The 27,761-nt window shown below is 50.8% G+C and overlaps 1 protein-coding gene across 2 annotated transcripts; it reads right to left on the reverse strand.

Moving 5' to 3' along the window:
• Positions 1-8,726: 8,726 nt before the first annotated feature.
• Positions 8,727-27,479, reverse strand: LOC123160267 (peptidyl-prolyl cis-trans isomerase CYP18-2). Of its 2 annotated transcripts, none has more exons than XM_044578070.1 (6): positions 27,226-27,479; positions 27,036-27,131; positions 26,868-26,929; positions 26,402-26,535; positions 9,159-9,243; positions 8,727-8,920 (listed from the first exon to the last, which is right to left on the reverse strand). In XM_044578070.1, the coding sequence occupies exons 1-6, from the start codon at positions 27,295-27,297 to the stop codon at positions 8,875-8,877; spliced, it is 495 nt and encodes a 164-aa protein (XP_044434005.1). In that variant the 5' UTR covers positions 27,298-27,479; the 3' UTR covers positions 8,727-8,874. The 2 variants fall into 2 exon arrangements, with proteins under 2 accessions (XP_044434005.1, XP_044434004.1); XM_044578069.1 differs by having other exon boundaries at positions 8,727-9,058.
• Positions 27,480-27,761: the final 282 nt, after the last annotated feature.

Here is a 27,761-nt window from a genome sequence, read left to right on the forward strand (position 1 = left end):
TATGGTACAAATCAGAGGTGGAAATCCCACCAGCCACTTAACCACACTTTTCCCGAAACCCCCCTACTTTTTCTCCAACTGTGAGGGCGACCCGGAGGCCACTGCGACGCCCCCACGCGACCGCGACCTGGCACTGAACACACACTCTGGCGGGCCGACGCTCGGTCTCGCAACGACGACCCAACAGCCATGGCGATGCCTCCGCGCGGCGGTGATCTCAGCGACCCGATGCTTCACCCACACGCGAGGGAGAACAAGCGGCCGCAGTGCTCTATCCATGCGATGGTGACCCGGCGCTGCCCCCACAGGAGGGACGGAGGGAGCGAGTTGCCGTGGCGCTGCATCCATGCAACGGCGACCCAGGGGCTTGCTTGCCCTTCAAAACTGCTCCACGTGAATGTTGATGATGTTTTGCTGCAACTGAATGAATATGGATGAGCATATAAATCCTACTCCATAGTTCTTTTGCTGCATGTGAATCAGTGTGGATCTACATAAAATACTTGAATGAATGTGAATGTACAAGAAATCTTTTCTGACATTTCAGTGACATGGATAACACAAAAGGATTTTGCTTCTTTTACATCCATGTTCATTATTCACTGATTCAGAGTGCTAGTGTACTAAAATTCATGTGCTGATGTTATCTATACACCCACTGATGCCAATCATGTACTGGTGGTACTCAGAGATAACCTAAATTAAGAGATAACATTCAGACAGCTAGAATTCAGTGACATGACATGTATTACTGGTGGTTAACATCTTCTGTCTTGCTAAATTCTGAGTTGACTAATCCATCGGCTACAATAAACAGGAATTGGCATTAATCAATTAACCTCTTGTGTGTTATTACCCTGTCTAATTCTAGCTAGTAAAAAGAAACAGTTTGCCATGAGAAACAATATTCTTGCACATATATTCAGAGAATCAAGGCCATCTAAAATGCATCAAACAAGTGAGCTTCAGTACAAATATCCAGAGATAAAATGATAATCTCCTAGCAAAATATTAACACAAGTGTCCAAGAGCTTCACTACAAACATTCAGAAATACAAGGCCATCTAAACTTCATTCAACCCATAAGCTTCAATACAAATATTCAGAGATACAAGGCCATCTATAATTCATCCAACACATGAGCTTCAGTACAAATATTCAGAGATAAATGATAATCTCCTAGCAAAATGTCGGCACAAGCACCAGTGAGCTTCAGTACAAATATTCAGAGATACGAGGCCATCTAAGTTGTCATTCAGGACTGCATCATAATCCTAGAAAATGATAACTCTCCTAGTAAAATACATGTGTCAGCCGATTAGCATCACCAAGAACATACTCGAGAAGAACCCTTGTTAGATTTTCTTCCTCTTCCAAAGGTTGTCGATTAACACTCGAACATCTGAATCATGGTCGGGGCCGGCGAAAGGTGGGGGATCACCGCCGGCGGAGGGGGAGCTCTCCTGGACGGAACCGTTGGAGGGCGAGGAAGAGTGCTCAAGGAGGGAGCCGTTGGACAACAAGGGCACACGTCCACCGGAGGGCCAGCGCACATGGCGGTCGGCGCAGGACGAGGCTCCATGGCAGCACAGATTGAACACGACCTGTTTTTTCTATTGAACCCTTACCAACTAGCACATACGGGCAGGTGGTTTTCGGGAAAAGTGTGGTTAAGTGGCTGGTGGGATTCCCGCCTCTGATTTATACCATACGTTCGTGATCGAAAGGAGTATGGGGAAAGTTTTTCAGTTTTCACTGAATGGCCGTTTTCACTCGATACTTCGCCTAGATATATATGCAATATATAAGAGAAATTCATTTTATCAACATGTATATGACTTTAGAGCATCTCCAACAAGTCTGCTAAAAATAGTTATATGGGTGCACATATCATTTAGGGGATGTTTGTAGGTGAGTGTCAACAGCCAAGGCGTCGACATGGAAGATGGACCAGGCGAGAGGCGGGAACTAGAAGAACCAAGTCATGGGCCAAGGGGCAGGCCCACTCGCGCGCGAAAACTTCCCCAGTGGCTTGCAAACCCGAACTGGGCCTGCTGAAGCGGGGTGTAACGGTCGATGGTTTAAATACCGATAGCTTCTAGCGAGAGGGACGGGAAGGATCACGGCGGCTTCGGCCTGACCAGAGAGAGAGTATTGTAATTTGAATTTGCTGTGTGGGAGGTTGGGAGGACAGCTAAAGCAATAGAAAACCTAGATCTCGCCATGATCCTAGTAGGAACCTTACATCTGGTACTCAGAGCTTGTTGATCCTAGAGATCCCAAATCACATCCACGCCACACGCTTCAAACTCCAGTAGAGGAGCGCCGCCATGGAAAAGCTGTCATCCGAGGGGCGACAGATCCAGGAGCTACTGCGAGCGGACTTCGCCGAGGTTTTGGACCAGAGGTTCAAGGCGCACGGTGATGAGATCATCAAGTCCGTCGGTAAGATGCTCAAGGAAACGACCGTTGCGCTCGACGGCCTCATCAGGACGCGGATTGATGGGGCCAGATCGGAGTTCAACCTCGACGTCGAGCAAATCCGAGCGGAACTCGAGCACTGCGGCAAGGATGAGGCCACGGGCAAGCAGGCGACCGCGTCGACCAGCAAGGAAGTTGGGGGCGGCCGCGAGACGACTGCGGCATACCTCCTTGGCTTCGACAAATTCCACCGGGGGAAGGCGCATCAAGTTTATGTGCCTCCTCCGGTCAGAGGTGCACGCGATTCCAGCTCTCCCCATGAAATTTTATCCCCTTGTGATTTCGTTTCGAAGTCTCTGACATGTTCCAATCTGCACCCCGTGTTGAATTGCCGCGGTTTGATGGCGCGAATCAGCGGCTGTGGCAATCCCGATGTGGGGACTACTTCAAAATTTGGGGCACACCTGCATCAAGATGGATATCATTCACCACTTCTCAGTTTGATGGAGCTGCAGCTAGATGGTTGGAAGCGGTGCAGCGCAGATCTCCCAACTTGTCTTGGTCTGAATTCTGTCAGCTGCTAATGAACAGGTTCGGTCGCAATCAACATTAAACACTGGTGAGGCAGATGTTTCAAATTGCTCAGGAAACAACAATGAAAAATTATGTGGAACGCTTTGCGGAGTTGTATGATCAGTTATCAGCTATGAGGTGATGCCTGATAGTTTGTATTACAGCACGCGTTTCATCGATGGCCTTAAACCTGGTGTGCGCATGTCAGTGGCTTTGCAAAAACCACAAGATCTGGATGTAGCTTATGACATAGCCTTACTCCATGAAGAGCTCAATGACAGACACTCCTCGACCCAGTCGTTCAGGAAACCAGTAACCACTGCCTCTCATCCAAGAACTTCAACCAGTTCTGACAGAAAATTGACAGAAACCAGTAAGACGGCTCTTCCAGAGGACAAGTGGAATGCCTTGCGGACCTATAGGAAATCAAAGGGTTTATGTTTTATCTGTGGAGAGAAATGGTCCAAGGATCATTAGTGCAAATCGTCAGTTCAACTTCATATTGTGCAGGAAATGATCGAACATATACAGAGCAACAGTTCCTTCTACCCAGAGTCCTCTGACAGTGATTCAGATAATCTTATGTTGCTGCCTACAGCTGCTTGTTCTGCTGAAACTACTCCTTCAACTATGAAATTGAGAGTGGATGTTCAAGGACAAACACTCACCTTCTTGGTCGACTCTGGCAGTACCCACTCCTTCCTTAATATAGCTCTGGTTGCACTGTTGCCTGAGGTTCAGAATATCAAGCCAATTGCAGCTACTATCGCCGGTGGAGCTCAGTTATATTGTAGACAGGTTGTGAAACAATGCATCTGGCAATGTAAGCAAGCAGTATTTAAGTCTGATTCAGTTTGCTTCAGCTGGGCCACTATGATGGTATCTTAGGGCTTGATTGGTTCGCCAGTCATAGCCCTATGGTTATTGATTGGGAGCAGAAGTGGTTCTCTTTCCAGTACCAGGGATCTTGGATTACATTACAGGGAGAACTACCAAAAGATTGCACTTATACAGTCATGAGTGCTGAGTTAGATAGTGCAGATAGTAGTGAGGACAGTACACATATACCTGAAGTGCAAGCATTGTTAAAAAAGTTTTCTGCTGTTTTTGAAGAACCAAAAGGGCTGCCCCCTAGAAGGCAGTATGATCATACTATAATACTAATTCCTGGAGCAACACCAGTGGCTGTTAGACCTTACAGAGTAGCTCCTCATCTAAAAACTGAAATGGAAAATCAGGTTAAGGAGCTGTTGCAGAATGGTATGATTAGACTTAGTAAAAGTCCTTTCTCTTCTCCTGTGCTGATAGTCAAGAAAAAAGATGGCACTTGGCGTATGGTGGTGGACTACAGACATTTGAATGCAATAACCATCAAGGGCAAATATCCCATCCCTATAATTGATGAATTATTAGATGAGTTGCATGGAGCATGCTGGTTTACTAAATTGGACTTGAGGGCAGGTTATCATTAGATCAAACTGGCTCCTGGTGAGGAATTCAAAACTGCATTCCAAACTCATGAGGGGCACTATGAATTCTTGGTCATGAGTTTTGGGCTGTCTGAAGCACCAGGCACCTTTCAAGGAGCTATGAACTCTGACCTGCCAGCATTAAGGCAATTTGTCCTAGTGTTCTTTGATGATATCCTGATTTTCAGTAAAACTTTGAAGGAACATCTCGTGCATGTGGATAAGGTGCTCACTACATTGCAAGAAAAACAATGGAAGGTCAAGTTGAGTAAATGTTCATTTGCACAACAGCAAGTTGCTTATTTGGGTCACATTATCAGTGAAAAGGGGGTTTCTACTGATCCTTCTAAAATCTTGGTTGTTGAGAACTGGCCAACTCCAGTTAATGTGAAGGAAATTAGAGGGTTCCTTGGCCTCACGGGTTACTATAGGAAGTTCATTAAGAACTATGGAATTATTAGCAGGCCACTAACTGAATTGTTGAAGAAGGGTACACTATTCATTTGGACACCTGCGGCTGAAACTGCTTTTGCAACTCTGAAGCAAGCACTCATCCAAGCCCCTATCCTGGCATTACCTGACTTTTCATTGCCCTTTGTGCTGGAAACTAACGCCTGTGATTATGGAATAGGAGCAGTACTGATGCAAAAAGGTCAACCACTGGCATTTGTTAGTAAGGCTTTAGTACCAAAAAACAGAGGCATGTCTGTGTATGAGAAGGAATATATGGCCATTCTGCTTGCTGTAGAGCACTGGAGAGCTTACTTGCAATTCCAAGAGTTTGTTATTAAGACAGACCAGAAGAGTCTTACTCATCTGACAGATCAAAGACTACATACCCCATGGCAGCAGAAAGTTTTTAACTAAACTTTTGGGACTTAACTATAGAATTGTGTATAAGAAGGGCACTGACAATTCTGCTACGGATGGTCTTTCTAGAAGGCCTCATCCATCTTCACAAGTGATGGTTATTTCCTCCGCTCAACCTACCTGGTTGTAGGAAATCATGGACAGTTATTGAAAAGACCCAAAGGCTGAGGAGCTGTTGCAACAACTTTCTGTGCAACCAACATCCAAGCCCTCCTTCTCTTTAACTAATGGCCTAATCAACTACAAAAACTGCATCTGGATTGGTAATGATGTTCAACTCCAAGCAAAGATTTTCCATGCTTTTCATGCTACACCTCTTGGAGGTCACTCATGATTTCCTGTTACTTACAAAAGGATTCATGCCTTGTTCAAGTGGTCTGGTATGAAAACTTTCATCAAGGAGTTTGTGCAATCTTGCTTGATTTGTCAGAAGGCCAAACCTGAGAGGATTAATTACCCTGGCTTACTGTCACCTCTTCCAGTTCCTACTAAAGCATGGGAAACAGTCACTATGGATTTCATTTCTGGTCTGCCTCCTTCTGATCATGTTGACTGCATTATGGTGGTTATTGATAAGTTTACCAAATATGGCCACTTTATTCTAGTCAAACACCCCTACAATGCCCTTAAGATTGCCGAAATTTTCCTGGATAACATCTATAAACTGCATGGTATGCCCTTGTTCATTGTTTCTGACAGGGACCCTGTCTTTACTAGTCAGTTCTGGCAGATCCTCACTAAAAGGATAGGAGTTACTTTGAATATGAGTACTGCCTACCATCCTGAGACTGATGGTCAGACTGAGAGAGTTAACCAATAGATTGAGTGTTATCTCAGATGTTTCATCTCTGCTCACCCTAGAAAATGGAACAAGTGGTTGTCGCTCTTTGAGTTTTGGTATAACACCAACTGGCATTCTTCCCTGGGAAAATCTCCATTTGCAGTGTTGTATGGTCAGGAACCCATATACTTTGGCATTACTCCTTCTGATACTATTGCTCCTCAGGATATACAGCAGTGGTTGGACTCCAGGATTGTGGTGCAGGATACTGTCAGACAACATTTGCTCAGAACTCAACAGAGGATGAAAGTTCATGCTGACAAAAAACGCACAGATAGAGTTTTTGCTCCCGGTGACAAAGTTTTCTTGAAACTTCAGCCTTATGTGCAAAAATTAGTCGCTTAAAGGTCCAACAACAAGTTGTCCTTTCATTATTTTGGGCCATTCCCAGTTGTGGAGTGCATCGGTGAAGTGGCCTACCGCTTGGATCTACCGCCTGACAGCAAGGTCCACCCAGTTTTCCATGTTTCCCAGCTTAAACATTCATTTCTCCCAAACATGCAGTTCAGCAGTCCCTGCCTCCTCCTGATATCAACTTCCAAGTGCCCGTTCGAGTGCTGCAACAACGGATTCGCCGCAAGAAAAACCGTTCTATTGCCCAGATCTTGGTGGAATGGAGTGGATCCCAACAATCTGAACCTACGCGGGAAGACAGAGACGCTTTGCAACAGGCGTTTCCACGAGCACCGGCTTGGGGACAAGCCGTGTTTCAAGAGAGGGGGGATGTCAGCAGCCAGGGCGTCGACATGGAAGATGGACCAGGCGAGAGTTGGGAACCAGAAGAATCAAGTCATGGGCCAAGGGGCCAGCCCACTTGCGTGCGAAAACTTCCCCAGTGGCTTGCAAGCCCGAACTGGGCCCGCTGAAGCGGGGTGTAACGGTCGATGGTTTAAATACCGATAGCTTCTAATGAGAGGGACAGGAAGGATGACGGTGGCTTTGGCCTGACCAGAGAGAGAGTATTGTAATTTGAATTCGTTGTGTGGGAGGTTGGGAGGACAGCTAAAGCAATAGAAAACCTAGATCTCACCATGATCCTAGTAGGAACCTTAAAGTGAGGTGCTTTAGTAGTTCCCTATACATTTTCTCCTATATTTTTTTTTAAATTTCTCTTCAAACTAGCATACAAATGACATATACATGTTACATTGTGATGATAGTGATCTAAAGCACTTCTAGTAGGTCTTCATGCTTTGATCAGTCCTTGGTACTGGATCAATGCTCACACTTCCCATGCCATGACTAATACGTTATCCTCATCCGTGGAGAAGTTGCTCCCCTCTACTTTTCTTTTGGAAGCAACATCAACTTAGATCATCGTCACCTCTCACGTCATTGTTCTAGAGACTAAGTCTCCCCCACTTTGTGGACTCAGATTTGGACTGCACAAATATACCTGACTTTCAACGGGTGTCCTGATCTTTCGATGAGAAGTAGCTATCAATTTTTGTGGAGTCAACTTTGATGATCCTACTACAAATGTGCGATGTTGCGCTTTAGCAACAGCTAAAACAATCTATTGAAGATTATTGACCACGTCAGAGCATGATAAACCTAACCATGAATGTCTAATTTCTGCAAGCAATCGAAGGATAAGCAAGAACTGTGATAAAAGCAATCTGATGAGTGCCACTCCGGGCGCCACCAACAACCATGCCGCCGCCAGAATCTGAGCTCGGGGAGGGATTTTACGAGAGATCCCATACCCCACAACACTCCAGATTCACGCCACCTCCGAAGTTCGACTGACTCTGATCACAATTTTCAGGCACGGACCCGTACTTTCTCTAAATTTAAATTGAATTCAATAGAAGACAGATGACCGGGATAAATTCAACCAGGGTTCTTGTTGGAAGGGGAATAGTACCGTAGCACGCCTCCGATAGCTAGGGTTTACAACCCAATTTACATAAGCATAACCTGAAATGGAGAGCAAATTTTTTTAAATTTTTTTGCAGGGAAATGGAGAGCAGATGAGCGGGTGAAAAGCGAACAGAGAGAAGGTGCCGGAAAGTGAACAATGACGCGGCAGCTTCTCCAGGCTGTCCGATGAATAATCAACGAGCGAGAGGGCATCATGCCGTCGAACTGTTATTGTGACAGGAGAGCCGCAGGATAACCAATCAACGGCTCGAAAACCATCCGAAACGCGGAAACAGGGAGCTCCATTTCTTCAGATAAGGGAACTGACAAATGGTAATAGTAAAATCTGTCGTTTCCCGTGTAAAACAGTGTCGGTTAACCTGCCGTGGAGGAATGGTTTAGCAAAGTACTCCCTCCGTTCGGAATTACTTATCGCAGGAATGAATGTATCTAGACATATTTTAATTATAGATATATCCATTTCCGAGACAAGTAATTCCGAACGGAGGGAATATAATATGGCACGGTGCACAGCAAAGATAACTAATCATATACTCCCTCCGTTCGGAAATACTCGTCGGAGAAATGGATGTATCTAGATGTATTTTAGTTCTAGATACATTCATTTTTATGTATTTCTTCGACAAGTATTTTCGGACGGAGGGAGTATTTTTTTGGTACTCGTCAAATGATCATATGCAAGCAAGATTCATCGTTAAAAAAAGGAACACCAAAGTACGAGTTGACATTACAAGACCTCCCAGTCAAACTGGGAACACATGCTCATGTGAAACAGCTACAACCAAAGATTAAGAGTTTCATGACAACAGCCGTGCTTCAATCTTTAACAACAGTCCGCAGGATTTTCACTTCATTGATGGGCCTGAACAAAGTAATAAATCCGAGTTAGATCCAACACTTCAACAACATTGGTTTCCATGGAAACTTTCAAATCTCGATCCCATGGTTAATACTGGACACCATAGATGAATTGAGATGAGAGATCATGTGCCATTTGCATCTACACAAAATAATAGATAGATATACAGCAAGCCTTAGTGTGCATGGGGTTCGCTGCCTGGTGTGGTCATATAAACATATGGATATAGTTGAAGTGTTACCTATCATTTTTGTCGGTCTGAATACTTCCAAGGCGCTTAACAATTTCCATTCCTCTGCATACTCTCCCAAAAATTGTGTGCTTACCTGGAACATTAAAATTACGTTAGTTCATTGGCATGCAAGAACAATTTGATTATGCAAAGCTCAACATGGACAATTCCCACAAGGGAGGATCTGGCCACGGTGGCTTAGGCTAGTCATAGTAGGGGGAAGACCTCGCTAGCCCGCTCCTAGCCACCGCGCCCCAGCCCCAGATCCACCGGCGGCCACCTCCCCGTCGCGCCAACCGCTACTCCGGCGCCATCGCCCACCCCATGGCCTCCCCCTCTTCCCCTCCTTCCCCGGCTGCGGGCGGCAGGCCCCGCGAACACCACTGGATGGAAGGAGGGGAGTCCGACCACCGGCCTCGCTCCTACCGCCTCGCCCTCTGCCGGCCACTCCTCCCCAGCCTGCTCCCCAGCTCTCGCCACCCGCCGTGCGTCCCGGACCTCGCTCTGAGGTGCACCGGGTTGTGCACGAGACTGGGGACGCCGCCCCTGATGGAGGTGGTTGGGCGGTCGCGGGTAGCCGTCATCGCCCGCGCCCTCGTGGTCTGCGCCGCCGCCGGCACGACGACCATGGCGGGCGCGTCCGCAGCCCCCCTTCCTCCCCGCGCCCCGGGGAGTGCCCGCGCTGCCTCGGCACCGGGCACCCGCGCATTGAGTGCCGGAAGGACGTGTGTTGTCGCTTTTTCGGCCACATCACGAAGTTCTACACGACCCCCCCCCCAGTCCTCTTCGGAGGGCGCGCCGGCAGCCAAGCGCACGCGCCCGTCGTCCCCCCGTTCCGCCGGATCTTCGGCTTCGAGTGTTGCAGGCCCATCCCCACCCGCATTCTCCGGGCCTGGGTTGGTTTCGTACTCGGTCTCCATCGCCGCCACCACCACCTCCTCCGCCACGGTCACTCCCACGCCACCTCCTTCGGTCATCCCCTCGCCCCGCGGCTCCGCCGACACCTGCGCGCTGGCCGCGCCCACTTCCCTGTCGGGCCACCCCGCCCAGCGGCCGGGAGGCGCCGTCTGCTACCTCCCCCGCACCGCTCGGTTGGAGGAGGCTGAGCGCGCTCTGGGCCCTGCCCTGATTGCCATCGTCGCCGGGAATCGTTCTAGGGTCTCTGCCGCTGACTTGGCTCGCGAGCTGTGCGAGCGCTTCCAGCTCGCGGCGGCCTTCTCCGTCCACCGGTGACTTAGGCTAGTCATAGTGGGGGGAACACCTTGCTAGCCCGCTCCTAGCCCCCGCGCCCCAGCCCCAGATCCACCGGCAGCCACTCCGGCCGCCGTCGGCCACCTCCCCGTCGCCCACCCCATGGCCTCTCCCTCTTCCCCTCCTTCCCCAGCTGCAGGCGGCAGGCCCGACGAACGCCGCTGGATGGAATCCAGCCCGTCCTCTGCGGAGTCCGACCACCGGCCTCGCCCTCTGCTCGCCTCCGGCCTCTCCTCCCCAGCTCTCGCCGCCCGCCGTGCGTCCCGGACCTCGCTCCGAGGGGCACCGGGTTGTGCATGAGACTGGGGACGCCGCCCCTGATGGCGGTGGTTGGGAGGTCGCAGGCAGCCGTCGTCGCCCACGCCCTCGTGGTCTGCGCCACCACCGGCGTGACGACCATGGCGTCCGCAGCCCCCCTTCGTCCCCGCGCTGCCTCGGCACCGGGCACCCGCGCTTTGAGTGCCAGAAGGACGTGCGCTGTCGCCGCTGTCGCTTTTTCGGCCACATCGCGAGGTTCTACACGCCCCCCCCCCCCCGCTCGTCCTCTTCGGAGGGCGTGCCGGCGGCCAAGCGCACGCGCCCGTCGTCCCCCCATTCCGCCGGATCTTCGGGTTCGAGCGTTGCAGGCCCATCCCCACCCGCATTCTCCGGGCCTAGGTTGGGTTCGTACTCGGTCTCCATCGCCGCCACCACCACCTCCTCCGCCACGGTCACTCCCACGCCACCTCCTTCGGTCACCCCCTCGCCCCGCGGCTCCGCCGGCACCTGCGCGCTGGCCGCGCCCACTTCCCTGTCGGGCCACCCCGCCCAGCGGCCGGCAGGCGCCGTCTGCTACCTCCCCCGCACCGCTCGGTTGGAGGAGGCTGAGCGCGCTCTGGGCCTTGCCCTGATTGCCATCGTCGCTGGGAACCGTTCTAGGGTCTCTGCCGCTGATGTGGCTCGCGAGCTGTGCGAGCACTTCCAGCTCGCGCCGGCAGCCTTCTCCGTCCACCGTCGCCGCGACGACGAGTTCCTCGTACGCTTCCGGGATGCCGCCACCCGTGCTCTCGTGGCCGCGAGACCCATCCGCGCCGCCATGTTTCGGCTGATCATTCACCCCTGGAGTCGCCTCGCCGGGGCCAAGCCGGTCTCCCTCTACATCTTCGTCGACATCGAGATCACCGGCATCCCGAAACATGGCTAGGACATCTCCTCTGCCGTGCAGCTCCTTGCCCCGTTCTGCCTAGTTGACCGGCTTGCTCCCGAGACGTTGTACGGCAGCGACATGTCGGTATTCCGGCTGACGACCTGGACTACCAACCCCGACACGATTCCACGCACTTCCGAGCTCCTTCTGGCCGAGCCCGACGACCTCGCCGGTGCTAACCCGGACCTGGTCAACCGCTTCGCCGTGCAGATGCTGTGTTTCCCAGTGTCTATTCACGTGCGCCATGTCGATGACTACCGCTTCCCCGCCCCTCCACCTCCGCCCGCCGAGCAGAGCGGCGACGACGGCCCCGGGCCCTCCCCCTCTCCCTGAGGCCTGGCCCCGTCGGCACGACTTCCCGCCGCCTGCCACCGACCGCCGCCCGGCCGGCATCGGCGCCGCCGTCATGCTGGCCCCCCTCCGTTTCGTGGGTGGCAAGGTGTGCTGGGGCCCCATCCTGTTGTTGGCAGTGTCAACCATGGGCCCCCAGTTCGTCAAAGGCTGTCGAGGACGCCTGCCGCTACGGGCCAAGCCCCTGGCGCGCTCCCTGTTCAAACGCTGGCCTTCCTTGGTGAGCCACCTGTCGCCCCCAATCCAACCGCCGACAACTATTCGGGTCCCAATCCTCGTTCCCCGCCCCGGCCCGCCTCGGATCCTCCCGCCACCAACCAGCTTCTTCAGATCGAGGCCCCACCCGCGTCACCACCGCGTGATCCCACCCTCGTGTCGCGCCAGTCCTCGACTGGCGACAACCCAACTTCTGCCATGGACGGTTCTGTTGGAAATATGCCCTAGAGGCAATAATAAAAGTATTATTATATTTCATTGTTCATGATAATTGTCTTTTATTCATGCTATAACTGTATTATCCGGAAATCGTAATACACGTGTGAATACATAGACCTCAATATGTCCCTAGTGAGCCTCTAGTTGACTAGCTCGTTGTGATCAACAGATAGTCATGATTTCCTGGCTATGGACATTGGATGTCGTTGATAACGGGATCACATCATTAGGAGAATGATGTGATGGACAAGACCCAATCCTAAGCATAGCACAAAGGTCGTTTAGTTCGTTTGCTAGAGCTTTGCCAATGTCAAGTATCTCTTCCTTAGACCATGAGATCGTGTAACTCCCGGATACCGTAGGAGTGCCTTGGGTGTATCAAACGTCACAACGTAACTGGGTGACTATAAAGGTGCATTACAGGTATCTCCGAAAGTAGCTGTTGGGTTGACACGGATCGAGACTGGGATTTGTCACTCCGTATGACGGAGAGGTATCTCTAGGCCCACTCGGTAATGCATCATCATAATGAGCTCAAGGTGACCAAAGTGTTGGCCACGAGATCATGCATTACGGTACGAGTAAAGTGACTTGCCGGTAACGAGACTGAACAAGGTATTGGGATACCGACGATCGAGTCTCGGGCAAGTAACGTACCGATTGACAAAGGGAATTGTATACAGGGTTTGATCGAATCCTCGACATCATGGTTCATCCGATGACAACATCGAGAAGCATGTGGGAGCCAACATGGGTATCCAGATCCCGCTGTTGGTTATTGACCGCAGAACGTCTCGGTCATGTCTACATGTCTCCCGAACCCGTAGGGTCTACACACTTAAGGTTCGATGACGCTAGGGTCATAAAGGAAGTTTGTATGTGGTTACCGAATGTTGTTCGGAGTCCCGGATGAGATCCCGGACGTCACGAGGAGTTCCGGAATGGTCCGGAGGTAAAGATTTATATATGGGAAGTCCTATTTTGGCCACCGAAAAATGTTCGGGATTTTTCGGTATTGTACCGGGAAGGTTCTAGAAGGTTCCGGAGTGGGGCCCACCTGCATGGGGGGACCCACATGAACGTGAGTAGTGGGGGAAAGGCCCCACACCCCTGGTCAAGGCGCACCAAGATCCCCCCTTAGAAGGAATAAGATCATATCCCGAAGGGATAAGATCAAGATCCCTAAAAAGGGGGGATAACAATCGGTGGGGAAGGAAATGATGGGATTTCTTTCCTCCCACCTTGGCCAACGCCCCAATGGACTTGGAGGGCAAGAAACCAGCCCCTCCACCCCTATATATAGTGGGGAGGCGCATGGGAGCTTAACACAAGCCAAGGCGCAGCCCCTCCCCTCCCCAACACCTCTCCTCCTCCGTATATGCTTGGCGAAGCCCTGTCGGAGTACTGCTGCACCAACTACACCACGCCGTCGTGCTGCCGTTGGAGCAATCTTCCTCAACCTCTCCTTCCCCCTTGCTGGATCAAGAAGGAGGAGACGTCTCCCGTCCCGTACTTGTGTTGAACGCGGAGGTGCTGTCCGTTCAGCACTTGGACATCGGTGATCCGAATCACGTTCGAGTACGACTCCATCATCACCATCCCCTTGGCTAGCTTCCGCTCGTGATCTACAAGTGGTATGTAGATGCAAACTCTCTCCCTTGACTCGTTGCTTAGATGAACTCATAGATGGATCTTGATGAAACCGTAGGAAAAATTTTAATTTTCTGCAACGTTCCCCAACAGTGGCATCATGAGCTAGGTCTATGCGTAGTTCTCTTTGCACGAGTAGAACACAATTTTGTTGTGGGCGTATTTTTTGTCATCTTACTTGCCTCTACTAGTCTTTTCTTGCTTCGGCGGTATTGTGGGATGAAGCGGCCCGGACCAACCTTACACGTACGCTTACGTGAGACCGGTTCCACCGACTGACATGCACTAGTTGCATAAGGTGGCTGGCGGGTGTCTGTCTCTCCCACTTTAGTTGGAGCGGATTCGATGAAAAGGGCCCTTATGAAGGGTAAATAGAAGTTGACAAAATCACGTTGTGGTTATTCGTAGGTAAGAAAACGTTCTTGCTAGAACCCAATTGCAGCCACGTAAAAGATGCAACAACAATTAGAGGACGTCTAACTTGTTTTTGCAGCGATTGATCATGTGATGTGATATGGCCAGAAGTTGTGATGAATGATGAATTGTGATGTATGAGATCATGTTCTTTGTAATAGGATTCACGACTTGCATGTCGATGAGTATGACAACCGGCAGAAGCCATAGGAGTTGTCTTTATTTTTTGTATGACCTGCGTGTCATTGAAGAACGCCATGTAACTCACTTTACTTTATTGCTAAACGCGTTAGCCATAGAAGTAGAAGTAGTCGTTGGCGTGACAACTTCATGAAGACACGATGATGGAGATCATGATGATGGAGATCATGGTGTCAAGCCGGTGACAAGATGATCATGGAGCCCCGAAGATGAAGATCAATGGAGCTATATGATATTGGCCATATCATGTCACAACTATATAATTGCATGTGATATTTATTATGTTTATGCATCTTGTTTACTTAGGACGACGGTAGTAAATAAGATGATCTCTTACAAAAATTTTCAAGAAGTGTTCTCCCCTAACTGTGCACCGTTGCTACAGTTCGTCGCTTCTAAGCACCGCGTGATGATCGGGTGTGATGGATTCTTACGTTCACATACAACGGGTGTAAGACAGTTTTACACAGCGAAAACACTTAGGATTAACTTGACGAGCCTAGCATGTGCAGACATGGCCTCGGAACACGGAGACCGAAAGGTCGAACACGAGTCGTATGGAAGATACGATCAACATGAGAATGTTCACCGACGATGACTAGTCCGTCTCACGTGATGATCGGACACGGCCTAGTCGACTCGGATCGTGTAACACTTAGATGACTAAAGGGATGTCTAATCTGAGTGGGAGTTCATAATTTGATTAGAACTTAATTATCATGAACTTAGTCTAAAACCTTTGCAAATATGTCTTGTAGATCAAATGGCCAACGCTCATGTCAACATGAACTTCAACGCGTTCCTAGAGAAAACCAAGCTGAAAGATGATGGCAGCAACTATACGGACTGGGTCCGGAACCTGAGGATCATCCTCATAGCTGCCAGGAAACAATATGTCCTAGAAGGACCGCTAGGTGACGCTCCCGTCCCAAAGAACCAAGACATTATGAATGCTTGGCAAACTCGCGCTGATGATTACTCCCTCGTTCAGTTCGGCATGCTTTACAGCTTAGAACCGGGGCTCCAAAAGCGTTTTGAGCATCACGGAGCATATGAGATGTTCGAAGAGCTGAAACTAGTTTTCCAAGCTCATGCCCGGGTCGAGAGATATGATGTCTCCGACAAGTTCTAAAGTTGTAAGATGGAGGAAAACAGTTCTGTCAGTGAGCACATCCTGAAGATGTCTGGGTTGCACAACCGTATGACCCAGCTGAACATTAACCTCCCAGATGAGGCGGTCATTGACAGAATCCTCCAGTCGCTCCCACCAAGCTACAAGAGCTTTGTGATGAACTACAACATGCAGGGGATGGAAAAGACCATTCCTGAAGTGTTCTCGATGCTGAAGTCAGCAGAGGCTGAAATCAAGAAAGAACATCAAGTGTTGATGGTCAATAAGACCACTAAGTTCAAGAAGGGCAAGGGTAAGAAAAACTTCAAGAAGGACGGCAAGGAGGTTGCCGCGCCTGGTAAGCCAGTTACCGGGAAGAAGTCAAAGAATGGACCTAAGCCTGAGACTGAGTGCTTTTATTGCAAGGGGAAGGGTCACTGGAAGCGGAACTGCCCCAAATACTTAGCAGATAAGAAGGCTGGCAAAACCAAAGGTATATTTGATATACATGTAATTGATGAGTACCTTACCAGTACTCGTAGTAACTCCTGGGTATTTGATACCGGTGTCGTTGCTCATATTTGTAACTCACAGCAGGAGCTGCGGAATAAACGGAGACTGGCGAAGGACGAGGTGACGATGCGCGTCGGGAATGGTTCCAGAGTCGATGTGATCGCCGTCGGCACGCTGCCTCTACATTTACCTACGGGATTAGTTTTGAACCTTAATAATTGTTATTTAGTGCCAAGTTTGAGCATGAACATTGTATCTGGATCTCGTTTAATACGAGATGGCTACTCATTTAAGTCTGAGAATAATGGTTGTTCGATTTATATGAGAGATATGTTTTATGGTCATGCTCCGATGGTCAATGGTTTATTCTTAATGAATCTCGAGCGTAATATTACACATGTTCATAGTGTAGATGCCAAAAGATGTAAAGTTGATAACGATAGTCCCACATACTTGTGGCACTGCCGCCTTGGTCACATTGGTGTCAAGCGCATGAAGAAGCTCCATGCCGATGGACTTTTAGAGTCTCTTGATTATGAATCGTTTGACACGTGCGAACCATGCCTCATGGGCAAGATGACCAAGACTCTGTTCTCTGGAACAATGGAGCGAGCAACCAACTTATTGGAAATCATACATACCGATGTGTGCGGTCCAATGAGCGTTGAGGCTCGCGGAGGATATCGTTATGTTCTCACTCTCACTGATGACTTAAGTAGATATGGGTATCTCTACTTAATGAAACACAAGTCTGAGACCTTTGAAAAGTTCAAGGAATTTCAGAATGAGGTGGAGAATCAACGTGACCGAAAGATAAAGTGCCTACGATCAGATCGTGGAGGAGAATATTTAAGTCACGAATTTGGCACACACTTAAGGAAATGTGGAATCGTTTCACAACTCACGCCGCCTGGAACACCTCAGCGAAACGGTATGTCCGAACGTCGTAATCGCACTCTATTGGATATGGTGCGGTCTATGATGTCTCTTACTGATTTACCGCTATCATTTTGGGGATACACTAAAGAGACAGCTACATTCACTTTAAATAGGGCACCGTCTAAATCCGTTGAGACGACACCGTATGAATTATGGTTTGGGAAGAAACCTAAGCTGTCGTTTCTAAAAGTTTGGGGATGCGATGCTTATGTCAAGAAACTTCAACCTGAAAAGCTCGAACCCAAGTCGGAAAAATGCGTCTTCACAGGATACCCTAAGGAAACTGTCGGGTATACCTTCTACTTAAGATCCGAGGGCAAAATCTTTGTTGCCAAGAACGGATGCTTTCTGGAAAAAGAGTTTCTCTCGAAAGAAGTAAGTGGGAGGAAAGTAGAACTCGATGAAGTACTACCTCTTGAACAGGAAAGTGGTGCAGCTCAGGAAAATGTTCCTGTGATGCCCATACCAACTGAAGAGGAAACCAATGATGATGATCAAGGTACTTTGGATCAAGTTGCTACTGAACTTCGTAGGTCCACAAAGACACGTTCCGCACCAGAGTGGTACGGCAACCCCGTCCTGGAAATCATGTTGTTAGACAACGGTGAACCTTCGAACTACGAAGAAGCGATGGCGGGCCCAGATTCCAACAAATGGCTTGAAGCCATGAAATCCGAGATAGAATCCATGTATGAAAACAAAGTATGGACTTTGACAGACTTGCCCGATGATCGGCGAGCGATAGAAAACAAATGGATCTTTAAGAAGAAGACAGACGCGGATGGTAATGTCACCATCTATAAAGCTCGACTTGTCGCTAGGGGTTATCGACAGGTTCAAGGGATTGACTACGACGAGACATTCTCTCCCGTAGCGAAGCTAAAGTCCGTCCGAATCATGTTAGCAATTGCCGCATACTATGATTATGAGATATGGCAGATGGACGTCAAAACAGCATTCCTTAACGGGCATCTTAAGGAAGAACTGTATATGATGCAGCCGGAAGGTTTTGTCGATCCTAAGAACGCTAACAAAGTATGCAAGCTCCAGCGATCCATTTATGGGCTGGTGCAAGCATCTCGGAGTTGGAATATTCGCTTTGATGAGATGATCAAAGCGTTTGGGTTTATGCAGACTTATGGAGAAGCCTGCGTTTACAAGAAAGTGAGTGGGAGCTCTGTAGCATTTCTCATATTATATGTAGATGACATACTCTTGATGGGAAATAATATAGAATTTCTAGACAGCATTAAGGCCTACTTGATGGGAAAGGCTGCGTACTATAGACCCAAAGTGGTCGGACCCTTCCCTGGACCCTGCGCAAGCGGGAGCTACATGCACCAGGTTGCCCTTTTTATTAAGGCCTACTTGAATAAGTGTTTTTCAATGAAGGACCTTGGAGAAGCTGCTTACATATTAGGCATCAAGATCTATAGAGATAGATCGAGACGCCTCATAGGTCTTTCACAAAGCACATACCTTGATAAGATTTTGAAGAGGTTCAAAATGGATCAGTCCAAGAAGGGGTTTTTGCCTATGTTACAAGGTGTGAGATTGAGCTCGGCTCAGTCACCGACCACGGCAAAAGATAAAGAAGAGATGAGTGTCATCCCCTATGCTTCAGCCATAGGATCTATTATGTATGCCATGCTGTGTACCAGACCTGATGTAAACCTTATCGTGAGTTTGGTAGCTAGATACCAAAGTAATCCCGACAAGGAACACTGGACAGCAGTCAAGAATATCCTGAAGTACCTGAAAAGGACAAAGGACATGTTTCTCGTTTATGGAGGAGACGAAGAGCTTGTCGTAAAGGGTTACGTCGACGCTAGCTTCGACTCAGATCCGGATAACTCTAAGTCACAAACCGGATACGTGTATATGTTGAATGGTGGAGCAGTAAGCTGGTGCAGCTGCAAGCAGAGCGTCGTGGCGGGATCTACGTGTGAAGCGGAGTACATGGCAGCCTCGGAGGCAGCGCATGAAGCGATTTGGGTGAAGGAGTTCATCACCGACCTAGGAGTCATACCCAATGCGTCGGGGCCAATCAAACTCTTCTGTGACAACACTGGAGCTATTGCCCTTGCCAAGGAGCCCAGGTTTCACAAGAAGACCAGGCACATCAAGCGTCGTTTCAACTCCATCCGTGAAAATGTTCAAGATGGAGACATAGAAATTTGCAAAGTACCTACGGATCTGAATGTCGCAGATCCGTTGACTAAACCTCTCTCGCGAGCTAAACATGATCAACACCAAAACTCTATGGGTGTTCGATTCATCACAATGTAACTAGATTGGTGACTCTAGTGCAAGTGGGAGACTGTTGGAAATATGCCCTAGAGGCAATAATAAAAGTATTATTATATTTCATTGTTCATGATAATTGTCTTTTATTCATGCTATAACTGTATTATCCGGAAATCGTAATACACGTGTGAATACATAGACCTCAATATGTCCCTAGTGAGCCTCTAGTTGACTAGCTCGTTGTGATCAACAGATAGTCATGATTTCCTGGCTATGGACATTGGATGTCGTTGATAACGGGATCACATCATTAGGAGAATGATGTGATGGACAAGACCCAATCCTAAGCATAGCACAAAGGTCGTTTAGTTCGTTTGCTAGAGCTTTGCCAATGTCAAGTATCTCTTCCTTAGACCATGAGATCGTGTAACTCCCGGATACCGTAGGAGTGCCTTGGGTGTATCAAACGTCACAACGTAACTGGGTGACTATAAAGGTGCATTACAGGTATCTCCGAAAGTAGCTGTTGGGTTGACACGGATCGAGACTGGGATTTGTCACTCCGTATGACGGAGAGGTATCTCTGGGCCCACTCGGTAATGCATCATCATAATGAGCTCAAGGTGACCAAAGTGTTGGCCACGAGATCATGCATTACGGTACGAGTAAAGTGACTTGCCGGTAACGAGACTGAACAAGGTATTGGGATACCGACGATCGAGTCTCGGGCAAGTAACGTACCGATTGACAAAGGGAATTGTATACAGGGTTTGATCGAATCCTCGACATCATGGTTCATCCGATGACAACATCGAGAAGCATGTGGGAGCCAACATGGGTATCCAGATCCCGCTGTTGGTTATTGACCGCAGAACGTCTCGGTCATGTCTACATGTCTCCCGAACCCGTAGGGTCTACACACTTAAGGTTCGATGACGCTAGGGTCATAAAGGAAGTTTGTATGTGGTTACCGAATGTTGTTCGGAGTCCCGGATGAGATCCCGGACGTCACGAGGAGTTCCGGAATGGTCCGGAGGTAAAGATTTATATATGGGAAGTCCTATTTTGGCCACCGAAAAATGTTCGGGATTTTTCGGTATTGTACCGGGAAGGTTCTAGAAGGTTCCGGAGTGGGGCCCACCTGCATGGGGGGACCCACATGAACGTGAGTAGTGGGGGAAAGGCCCCACACCCCTGGTCAAGGCGCACCAAGATCCCCCCTTAGAAGGAACAAGATCATATCCCGAAGGGATAAGATCAAGATCCCTAAAAAGGGGGGATAACAATCGGTGGGGAAGGAAATGATGGGATTTCTTTCCTCCCACCTTGGTCAACGCCCCAATGGACTTGGAGGGCAAGAAACCAGCCCCTCCACCCCTATATATAGTGGGGAGGCGCATGGGAGCTTAACACAAGCCAAGACGCAGCCCCTCCCCTCCCCAACACCTCTCCTCCTCCGTATATGCTTGGCGAAGCCCTGTCGGAGTACTGCTGCACCAACTACACCACGCCGTCGTGCTGCCGTTGGAGCAATCTTCCTCAACCTCTCCTTCCCCCTTGCTGGATCAAGAAGGAGGAGACGTCTCCCGTCCTGTACTTGTGTTGAACGCGGAGGTGCTGTCCGTTCAGCACTTGGACATCGGTGATCCGAATCACGTTCGAGTACGACTCCATCATCACCATCCCCTTGGCTAGCTTCCGCTCGTGATCTACAAGTGGTATGTAGATGCAAACTCTCTCCCTTGACTCGTTGCTTAGATGAACTCATAGATGGATCTTGGTGAAACCGTAGGAAAAATTTTAATTTTCTGCAACGTTCCCCAACAGGTTCGGCGGGCCCCAACTCTGAGCTGCCACCTGATCCCATGCCTGAGCGGGTCAACGCCTCGGATCCCGCGCCCCACCCTGGTTGCCGGGCTGTCATCCGTATCCTTCCGACGTTGCAGGCTGACCCCGCTTCCCAACCAACGCGCGACGCCTCCCCACCCCCGATGCATGTGGCGGGCCCCAGCGCCTCACCCATGATCTGCATGGCTACATCCCCTCCGCATGCAACTGGCCCACGCGCAGCTGCTGATTGCGCACCCCCTCCCGAGGCCATGCAGGCACACGCCCAAACGCCGATCTTCACCTCCAACAGCCATGCATCCTGCCCGGTTCCCGCTGAGGTCCTAAGCTACATCAACTCCATCACAACGTGCCCCTCCCCCGTTCTTGAGACTCCCTCCGTGCGCCGCAAACATGGAGCCGTGCCGCCCAACTTTACGCCACGACGCAGTGGACGTCTGACCAAGGGTGATCGCGGCCTGGATTCGGAGACAAAGGCGAAGCGCGTTCTTCTTCGGCGCCTCGGGCTACTTGGCGATGATGGGCCCATCTCGGAGGAGGCACTTGCCCGCTACAACAACTTCTTCGCCAGGCCTCTCGCCGGTGATATTGTCCTCGCATTCGCCGATTTCTAAGGGTGGACTGTCCCTCCCGGGCTGCTCGACGGCGTCGTCCCGGCTGCTTCTCGCTTGGTCGAGGTCTGATGCGCTTCTCGCATCTCCCTCTCCGCCCCCCCCCATCCCTCCCATGGATCATAGCCTCAAGATTATTTTCTGGAACGTGCGCGGGCTCAATAGTCGTGCTAAGCGCACCGCCGTCCGCTCCGTCATCGCTCCTACCGATCCTTGTATCCTATGTCTCTCGAAAACTAAGATGAGTTTGGTCTCGTTGTCGACTGTGATTGAGACCTTGGGTCCCTCCTTCTCGGACTTCTACTTCTTGCCCGCCTCGGGTACGCGAGGGGGGGTCCTTTTGGCTTGGCGTAGCGACCGTGTCGCCCTAGCCAACCCCATTGTGGAAGCGTTCCACGTCTCTGCCACCGTCTCCCTCGGCGCCAATGCAACCCCATGGTGGCTTACGAGCGTTTACGGACAGCAAGGTGTTGATGATAAGCTAGCCTTCATGGCCGAGCTCCACGACCTGCGCGATATCATTGCTGGCCCTTGGCTCCTCGGCGGCGATTTCAATATGATCACTTCTTGCGCGGACAAAAATAACGTCAATCTCAATCATCGCACCATGAGTCGTTTTTGTCGGTTCATTGCTGACCACGCCCTTCGCGACATCTATCTTCACGGGAGGAGATACACGTGGTCTAGCGAGCAAAATAACCCAACCCTGGTGCGCAACGATCGCGTGCTCTGCACACCGTCTTGGGAGACCATCAACCCACAACACCTTCTTTGATGCATGTCTACGACTACTTCCGAGCACTGCCCCTTGCTCATCGACTGTGCGCCCCGCGGCACGAGCAAGCGCCGCTTCCACTTCGAGAGATTTTGGCCTAAGCTCACTGGCTTCCACGACACGGTGCACGAGGCCTGGAACGCTGTGCCACCTGACCCCAACCCGTTCCGGCGCATATACGCCAGGCTCAAGGCCACTGCACATCGTCTCCAGAGTTGGGGCGCGCGCACTACCGGCAACATCTCCCTGCAGCTGCAGATCGCGCGCAAGCTCATCTATCGCCTGGACATTGCCCAACATTGTCGGCCCCTGACGCCGGCTGAGGGCTGGTTGCGCCATGAGCTCAAGCGAGCTTACCTCGGTCTCGCCTCCCTTGAGCGCTCTATTCCCCGGCAGCGTGTGCGCCTTAACTGGCTCCACGAGGGTGACACCATCGTCGCGTTCCTCAAGATACAGGCCGCCCACCGCGTGCAAAAGAACTATATGGCCGGCATCCGGGTGGGCACGCAAGTCCTTACCGACGAGGTAGACATGGCTAAAGCAGCTTTCGAGCATTTCAGCTCCATTCTGGGCTCCTCCACCCACAGGGAGCACTCCGTCGACCTCGATGGCATCGACCCTCGCCACTTTGATCTTCTTGACCTAGAGCACCCATTCACTGAAGATGAGATTTGGACTGCCGTGAAGCAGCTACCCACGGGCAAAGCACCAGGACCGGACGGGTTCACGACGGAATTCCTGAGCGCATGCTGGACCACGAACAAGGCCGACATCTGTGAAGCCTTTGACAAACTATACGTGATGAATGGCATGGGCTTCCAGAAGCTCAATGAGGCATTGCTCGTTCTACTCCCCAAGAAACCGGACGCGTCCGCGCTCTCCGACTACAGGCCGATCAGCTTGATTCATATCATCGCCAAGCTCTTCACCAAGGTCCTTTCCCTTCACCTGGCGCCAAGGATGAGTCAGATTGTTTCCGCCAACCAAAGCGCCTTCATCGTCGGCCGGAGCATGCACGACAACTTCCTTCTCGTCCAACAAACGGCGCGCCTGCTCCATAACCTCAAGGCCCCGCGAATCCTCCTCAAGCTCAACATTGCGAAGGCTTTCAACACGGATTCCTGGCCTTTCCTCCTTCCAAGTACTCCGGCACCTTGGCTTCGGGCATCGCTGGTGCGAATGGGTGTGCATCTTAGTCTCCACCGCGTCCACGCGAGTCCTCATCAACGCCCCCCCCCCCCCGTGGATCATGCATGCGGTCTCCGCCAAGGCGACCCCATCTCCCCGTTCCACTTCGCGATCGTGGTCGACACCCTGAACTCTCTCCTCAGCACGCGGTTCGCGCGGGAATGCTTCAACGGCTGAGCACCCGTCACGCCGCTTCCAGTATCTCCCTGTACGCCGACGACGTGGTCGTCTTTTGCCACCCGACCACCACCAAGCTCGCCACCATCCGCGAGCTGCTCCGGGTCTTCGGCGACGCCTCGGGCCTCCGCACGAATTTTCTCAAGTGCTCGGCCACACCCATCCGCTTCGACGAGGAGGTGACCACGGCCATCGACTCCACGCTCGCGTGTGCAATCACCACCTTCCCCTTGGTGTACCTGGGCCTCCCGCTGTCCGTGCACAAGACACCCTCCTCGTCCTTGTTGCCGCTCGTGGACAAACTCACGAGGAAGCTGGCCACCTGGGAAGCCGCGCTCCTGACCCGCGGCGAGCGTCTTGCTCTGGTGCGCCACGTGCTCTCCGCCATGTCTGTGCACATCCTCATGGCCATTGCCATCAACCCGACTATCCTCAACAAGATCACGCGGATCATCCGTGACTTCCTCTGGCACGGCCGGCGTGACGCCAGATCCGGCAACTGTCTTGTTAGCTGGCCGCGAGTCTGTCGACCTATTGAGTTCGGTGGACTGGGCGTGGGCGACTTGCATCTCACCGGCATTTCCTTGCGCTGCCGCTGGCTTTGGCTCAAGGCCACCGACTCCTCGCGCCCATGGCACCACCTTCAGCCAATTGACGATGCGGCGTGCCGCTTCTTCCGTGCATCCACATCCTGGCACCTGGGTGACGGGAGGACCTGCCTTTTTTGGAGCGATCACTGACTCGACGGGCAGGCCATCTTCGAGTTTGCCCCCGGCCTCCTCTCCTTCGTGCCGAGCCGGCGCAGGCGGCGCACCCTGGTCTGCAAGGGCCTCGAGCAGCAGGTCTGGATTCGCGACATCAACGACACGCTAGGGCTCCCGGAGGTCCTCAAGTACGTCAATCTTTGGCGTAAGCTTCAAGGCGTAACCCTCACCCCCACGCCCGACCGGATATCTTGGAGATGGACGGCAAATGGTATATATTCGACCAAGTCTTGCTACCAAGCCCTCTTCCACGGATCCACTACCCCGCCTTGTTGGAAGCTACTTTGGAAGAGCTGGGCCCCCATCAACAACAAGATCTTCCTCTGGCTTGCTTCCCTGGACCGATGCTGGACGGCCGAGCGCCGCGCACGCCACGACCTCACCCAAGACCCTGCCTGCATCCTTTGCCATCAGGAGACGGAATCCATCAACCACCTCTTATCTGGATGTGTGTTCGCTAGGATCACCTGGCACAAAATTCTTTCTTGGTGCCGGCTCACCACCCCGCCCATGGACAGCAAGACGACCTTCTTCGCTTGGTGGGCGCTCGCAGCCTACACCTCGCCGAGCGGCCTGCGCAAAGGGCTCAACTCCATCGTCGCTCTGACCGCTTGGGCCATCTGGAAGCACCGCAACGCCGTCATCTTCGACGGCCTTCACCCCTCCACCGATGATCTCGTGATTTCCATCCAGGATGACGCTCGCCTCTGGGCTAAGGCCGGCGCCAAGGGATTAGCCGCTATTATTCCTGTAACCTGATCATCTGTAATGAGGCTGAGCATCCTCCCCCCCCCCCTGCTCGCTGCATCCTCCCAGACGCCTGCTAGTGTACGTCTGCGAGGATGTAACCTGTACTAACATCTCTCTTTCCCTTCTATCAATGAAATGATACGCTGCTAAGCGTATTCACCAAAAAAATCCCACAAGGAAGAAGAAAAACGGTAAGGTGGCACAATCTACGATGTCCAGTTCAGATGTGACCATATTTCATATTTCCGATCCTGGCTAGTAAAATTTCCTAGGATTGGCAGTGACAAGGAAAACATGGCTATGCTGGTCCCATATTTCAAGGACGATATGCATTAAGCTTGAAGAATAAAGTAATTCTCCAAAATGCTCTTAAATATCAAGCCATCTTAGTTCCACTTCTCTGTAATCATTAGGACATCCAATTAATCAATCTGTTAAATAAAGGACCCTGACAATTGTCGAACATCAGGTACAAGCACATGGCAACTCCGAACATTTTTTATGAAAAGTTTAGTTACGTGAGGATGACAACTTTAGTTGGCACGCATAGCAACTTTCGTGCTTCGGTTTATTTTTAACAGAAACTTGCCGTGTGTCACTGGAATTTGCCATCCTTGTGTGACTGGAATTGCCATTGAAAAACGTCAGCGCCGGAGTGCCACGCACCTGACGAGTGGCACTTATCATTGCCAAGTTTCCAGTTGAACCAGAAAAAAGCTATCGACGAATCCATGTGTGTGGAACGAATTCGAGGGGCATGGGGAAAACCCAAACCCTGGTCCAATAAAGCAAACAGGCAAGAACAACAACATAGGGTGGAGTTTTGAAATGCTAGTCTCACCATCCAGTGATTGACAAGGTGCAAGAGTGATGAAGAACTGGCTTCCGTTTGTATTCGGACCAGCGTTTGCCATTGATAGAATCCCAGCCCCGGTGTGCTTCAGCTCTGGCTTTATCTCGTCCTCAAATTTTGCTCTGCAAAGGAAGCAACAATGTCCATATACCAACCTTAGGATCCAAACAACAACGAATCAACCCTCACACTGCCAACCTATGGCTGATGAACAATACACATATTTAGCTTCTTGCCAAGCAACAAATTCCGGCAGGCCAAAAACAATGCTATATATAACAGCAACCGAGATATTGCTACACAATTGCTAATTTGTAACACAGCCTTAACACTTATCCAGATTAAACGGTAAACAGCATTAACGAGCTTCCTCTAGCCTAGAGTGACACTTGAATAACCTCGACCCGAGAAGAAAGACAAAGCTATTTTAAGATGGAATGGATTTGGTACTCACCCGTAGATGGATTCGCCGCCCCTGCCTGTTCCACTAGGATCCCCACCTTGCACGATGAAATCCTGCATCAACACCACCGGATAAGGAACACCGCTCGCCCAATGGAGCAGGCGTAGAGAACCTGCGTGCCAGACGAGAAGGGAGCATGGAGGGAAAGTGACTACGGACCTTGATGATGCGGTGGAAGACGACGTTGTCGTAGTATTTGCGGCGCGCGAGCTCGACGAAGTTCCTGCAGGTCTTGGGCGCGTGCTTGTGGTACATCTGCCGGGTTGGAGCACGTAGCAACAAAATCGACCCAACTGTCAGCACCAGCAACGCGAAGAAGAAGGGAGGAGAAATTTCCGGCTTCCCGTACCTCGACGGTGAAGGATCCCATGGAGGTCTCCAGGGTGACCTCCGGAGTCCCTCCGTCGTCGCCGCCCCACATCTTGAGGTAGCAACAGGCGAGACAAGAGAGGTGGCGGCGGCGCGACAAAGGGAGAGGGAGCGAGAGGGGGACGGCGGCGGCGAGTGGACTGGCGGCACGATGGAGAAAAGTACTGGGTCCGGCCTACCAACAGAGAAAACCCCAGAGACCGCAAAGCTTCAAGAGCCCAACTAAAAAGGCGTTCGTTGCAAAAGGGGAAAAACTCGAAGCCTCGGCCCAATACGAGGCGGCGGCTGCTGCTGCTTCTTCTTCTAGTAAACCTACTAGCCTTGCTAGTTCTCAAAAAAAAAACTAGCCTTGCTAGTTCTCAAAAAAAAAAGAACTATCCTTGCTCTCAAAAAAAAAGTAAACCTACTAGCCATACCCGCGCGGCGGCATGCCGCCCCCGTCGATACGACACGTGTGTATGTGCTATTTTTTGGCTTGGTTTTTGTGTATTTTCACTGTAGAATGTGCACATGTCT

Source organism: Triticum aestivum, chromosome 7B, assembly GCF_018294505.1.
Source record: "Triticum aestivum cultivar Chinese Spring chromosome 7B, IWGSC CS RefSeq v2.1, whole genome shotgun sequence".
NCBI classification, from domain to species: Eukaryota; Viridiplantae; Streptophyta; class Magnoliopsida; order Poales; family Poaceae; genus Triticum; species Triticum aestivum.

Bases quoted from the DNA above. Each gene is read 5' to 3' on its own strand.
- LOC123160267 (XM_044578069.1), bottom strand. From the start codon at position 27,297: ATGTGGGGCGGCGACGACGGAGGGACTCCGGAGGTCACCCTGGAGACC. The intron at 27,132-27,225 runs GTACGGGAAGCC...CCAACCCGGCAG, and splicing joins TGGGATCCTTCACCGTCGAG to ATGTACCACAAGCACGCGCC. The intron at 9,059-9,158 runs GTAACACTTCAA...TATTTTGTGTAG, and splicing joins CAGACCGACAAAAATGATAG to ATGCAAATGGCACATGATCT.